The sequence below is a fragment of the Crocodylus porosus genome, unplaced genomic scaffold (genome assembly GCF_001723895.1).
Source record: "Crocodylus porosus isolate Cpor-Errol unplaced genomic scaffold, CroPor_comp1, whole genome shotgun sequence".
NCBI classification, from domain to species: Eukaryota; Metazoa; Chordata; order Crocodylia; family Crocodylidae; genus Crocodylus; species Crocodylus porosus.
The window spans coordinates 106,830,551-106,834,930 of record NW_017728943.1 but is presented as its reverse complement, the minus strand read 5'-3'; the positions used below and the strand labels follow the sequence as shown (position 1 = coordinate 106,834,930).

Sequence of the window (4,380 nt, the reverse complement as noted above, 5' to 3'; positions counted from 1 at the left end):
GTGCAGCGGCAGTGAGAGTTGAGCAGACCAGTGCCAGGAGGGCCCCACAGGCGGGAGAGCCAGAGCGAGGGGCAGACCCCTGCGACCCCAATTTGGGTTGTACCCCAAGGTTGGGAGCCACTGGACTAGACTGTCCCCAGGAACTGCATTAACACACACTGCCCTCAGTGTCTGCGATCAAAACAGACATGGATTTCTCCACAACAAAGCCTTTTATCTTGGGATCCCATGAACTCATATTGGGACATCCACTGTCCCTATTTAAGTACCTGTGAAATACCAGAAGGTGGTTCTGGTTGTAGCCATGTTTGACTGTAGAACACAGGTAGGCAAAGTTGATGGGATATCTTTTGGTCTAATAAAAAATATTACACCTACCCAAAATAACAGAGAGAACATGTTTTCCTAGGACAACCAGCCAGGTGCAAACTGAAGTCAATGGCCATTGTAACGGCACATATAAGTGGTTTTCCTGTGTGTTTTGGTGGGTGACAATCAGACCTAGGATAAACCCACTGCCTGTTTTTACTCCTGAAGTGGGACAACAGGCCAAAAACAGATAGAGGGCAAAAGAGAACATTCATTTCCTCAAGGACAAGCACTAGTCATCCCCAGGGTAGGCCTGTGCCACATTACCCTGGGTGGAATCAGGGAGACTTGCTGGCCCAAGCAACAACAGTGGCTGGCCCAGCAGCCTTATGGGAGCAGCAGCCACAGCAAGAAGCCCGGACACCAGCTCAGAGTTCAGCTCTGGCCAGCCAGGCTCAGATTTCGGGTGGCACACACTCATCTACAACCCTGTACTTGACCCACAGAAGCGATCATCCCCCAGACTGACAACAAGAACGAAGTTGTTGGTTCCCACGCTAGAAGATTTGATGCCAGCACAGCATGTCCCTGGCTACTTAAAACCAACGTGCACAAGTGAAAACAGGAAGCCGTACTGTAGGAACCCCCCGGGGCAAGCCGTGTCCCCGCCCCCCCCCTTCAAGGCAGCAGTGCGAGGAAGCGCCCCGGGCGCGCCCACGACGGAGTCGATTCAGACGGGAGCCCCTAGAGGGGCGAGCCCACTGCCCCACCCCAGGTGCCTGCGAGCGGATTAATGGGCACGGGCGCTCCCCGCCGTGCGGGGCCGAGCCCGGAGCGGTACCTGGGCCGTCAGCCCCTGCTCCTCGTCCTGGTCCTGCCCGCTCAGCACGCGCCGCAGGTTATCCATCGCAACCGCCCTCCCTCAATGGGACCCAGGGCCCCCGCCCCGCCCCGTCCGGAAGCACCACACAGAACCGGAAGCCGCGCGCGGCCTTTTAAAATAACCGTCATCTAACTTCCAGCGCCTGGCTCCGCCCCCCCAGCACCGACAGCCCATTAGCCCATCTGATGAGCACGGCACCGCCCCTCTCATCTAGCCACGCCCCCTTCCTCCCAACTCTCGCGGCAGCCAGCCGCTCCTTCTATTCTAAGCTCCGCCCGGCCTGTTACGTCACCAGATTAGCATAGATCCGCCCCTCTTGCCTAATCACGCCCCCTTCCCCAACCCTCGCCACAGCCACCCCGGGTTGTGTGCACCGCCCCTTCTCCCAGCCCCAACCACGGGCACCGACCGTGCCCATTGGCTCATCTGATGAGCGCAGCCCCGCCCCTCCTGTCTAGCCCGCCTCCTTCCCTAAAGCTCGCGGCTGCCAGCCTATGCCCTTCTGGCAGCCCCGCCCCCTCTTGGGAAGGAGGAGCTTTCTGCTGGTGTGGTTCAGCTGTGCCGGGAGGTCTGCGTACAAACGCTGCGTGTACACGCGGTATTGCCAACTATATGTAAAAATTTAAATATATATATATATAGTGTGTGTGTGAAATAAACGTGAAAAATGTAGCTTTTTAAAGAAAGCAAAGTTGTTTCACGTTCCTGAAGCGTAAACTTCAAGAATGCCAAAAATCGTGAGAGTTGGCAACGCTGTACATGCACGCTTGCCAGGTGTACAATAATTTCAACCCTTATACGATCAATAATAGGAAAAGTGTTCAAAATGTAGGATAATTTCTGAGGCAGTTCTTTAAGGCAGCAAATGCAAAACCCAAGTCCCTGTCAAAGAGACTTTACCTGGTCTGAAATAAATCAGAAAAAAATCAATAGCCATCAAAAACCACCAGTGTAAAGTCCTGGATTTAGAAAGGAACAACCAAAGTGTGAATTCAAAATGGGGAACAACTGGCAAGGCTGCAGTACTACAGAAAAGGACCTGGGGACTGCAAGTTGAATAGGAATCAACAATGTAGTACTGTTGCAACAAAAAAAAGAGTAGTTATATGCAGGTTACATAAAGTGATTCTTCCACATGATTCAGTTCTTCCATGCAAGAACTGCTGAGGGCTTACCTGCAATCCTGTGTCCACTTCGGGATCCTGCACTTAAAAATCCCAATACTTCCAATCTTTCCTTGTATGTCATGTTTGTTGCTCTCCTCTGGACTCTTTCCAATTTGCCCACATTTTTTTTAGTCTCAGGAAGACTGAGCAGTGGGGATTTGATAAGAATCTTCAAAAAGGAAAAAAAAGGTGTCATAAATAGGATGATCACATTTTCCTGTCCAGAGGGGAAATGACAAGAAGTAATGACTCGAACTGTAACAAGGGAGATTTAGGTTGGATATCAGGAACACCTTTCTAACTCTGAACAACAGATTACTTAAGAAAGTTGAAAAAGTCTCTTCCTGGAAGTTTAAGTGCAAGTTAAATAAATATTAGTCTGGGTGGTTTAGGCAGGGACAGCTCTGCCTTGGAAAAGGGCAGTGTTGGATGAGGTGACGTCCTAACGTCCTTTCCAGCCGTATTTTTCCTATGATTTCATATCAATGTAAACAATGCTAATTGGACTGCTTAAGCATGAAAATACATTTAGTTTTCCATTTCTTTCCAGCAATGTAACACAAAAATGGTTCTATGTTAGTGTGGATATTGTAGAAAATAAGAACCAATATCAAATTTGCAACAGAAGGACAAAATGCTCAAATACCAAGCATTTTGAACTTTGCTGTTAGTATTTCTCTCATCTTTTATACAGTTCAAATACAAAAGGCTTTTTTTCTTTAAGCCAAAGGCCAAGGGTTCCATATCTCAGGTTGGCTGTGGTGTCAATACATGTACAACTTCACAGATCTTGGTAAGCTTTCTGGTGAGTGAAGAGAGACTTGGGGTAAAAGTGGTCAAAGTGACTTAAGTGCCTCATCTCATTTTTAAAAGTGACTTAGGCACTTACATCCAGGTCTAAATAAGTGTTTAGGTGCCTCAGGGAGCCAGGTAGAACCTGCCCCAATGTGGCCAGGTTGAAAATAGGAAGGAAGTGGAAGGGAGGTCGCTAGATACAATATTAACTGCTTTTTATTATTATTTTTGCCCCCTTAACAGGGATGCCCAAACCTTAGTCCCATTCTTAAAACTAAAGTTTTTAATGTGCTCAGAGAAAACAGTCATTTCATTTTGCAAAGTACTACTAGACAACAGTAGGAACACATTTGATGGGATGACAGCTACCATAAGGCAGCAACATACCAGAAAGTCATTTAATTGTAAACAAAACAAAGTACTGATCTGGATACCGATGCACCCATCCCCAAATAAATAAAAATAAAACCACACCTTCATAAAGACATAAATGTATCCCCCGCAAGCAATTAAACATGAGTTTCATAAGAGGCTCTGTGTTTGACAGAGCAACTTTTCTCTTGTAAAGAGAAAACTTGGGAAATATATATATATATTTCAAAGGAAGTACCTTTGGTAGAGCCAAATATTCTTAGCTCAAGAGCTAGCTCTGGCTTGCAGTGCTAGGTGGAGGGGACAATTCTGTAAAATATCTCTCTAGCTGGTAGGCTGGTATCCTGTTTAACCCCTTAGGAACAATTACTACAATTTTTTCAAGAAGATATTCTCTGAGCCTTTCCAGGAATATTGCCTTTGTTTCTTTCACCATGATAAGGTATCCAGCTATGATAGATTTCATAGACATTAGGGCTGGAAGGGACCTCAGAAGATCATTGAGTACAGCCCCCTGCCCCAGGGGCAGGAAGTCAACAGGGGTCATAGGATCCCAGCAAGATAAACATCCACATTTCTCATGAAGGTGTTCAGTGTAGGTGCTTGAACCACCTCTGATGGCAGGCTATTCCTGACCTTGGGGGCTCAGACAGTAAAGAAGTTATTCCTTATGTCCAGCCTGCAAAGGTCTTGCAGGAGTTTATAACCATTTGACCATGTCATCCCTTGGGGCGCTCTGGTGAACAAACGTTCCCCCAGATACTGGTCGTCACCCCTGATAAACTTACAGGTGGCCATCAGATTGCCCCTGAGCCTGAACTTTTCCAGGGTGAAGAGTCCCATGGCTCTCAGCCT

At 47.5% G+C, this 4,380-nt stretch overlaps 1 protein-coding gene across 2 annotated transcripts in view; it reads right to left on the bottom strand.

Moving 5' to 3' along the window:
• SFT2D1 (SFT2 domain containing 1) overlaps positions 1 to 1,273 on the bottom strand; it is a 34,508-nt gene extending 33,235 nt beyond the window's left edge. The window contains exon 1 of one of the 2 annotated variants that reach the window (XM_019549977.1): positions 1,151 to 1,273. In XM_019549977.1, the coding sequence (XP_019405522.1) occupies positions 1,151 to 1,216 (66 nt within the window). In that variant the 5' untranslated portion in view covers positions 1,217 to 1,273. The remainder of the gene's footprint in view (positions 1 to 1,150) is intronic. The other variant, XM_019549978.1, reaches the window with a different exon arrangement.
• Between the last annotated feature and the right edge of the window lie 3,107 nt (positions 1,274 to 4,380).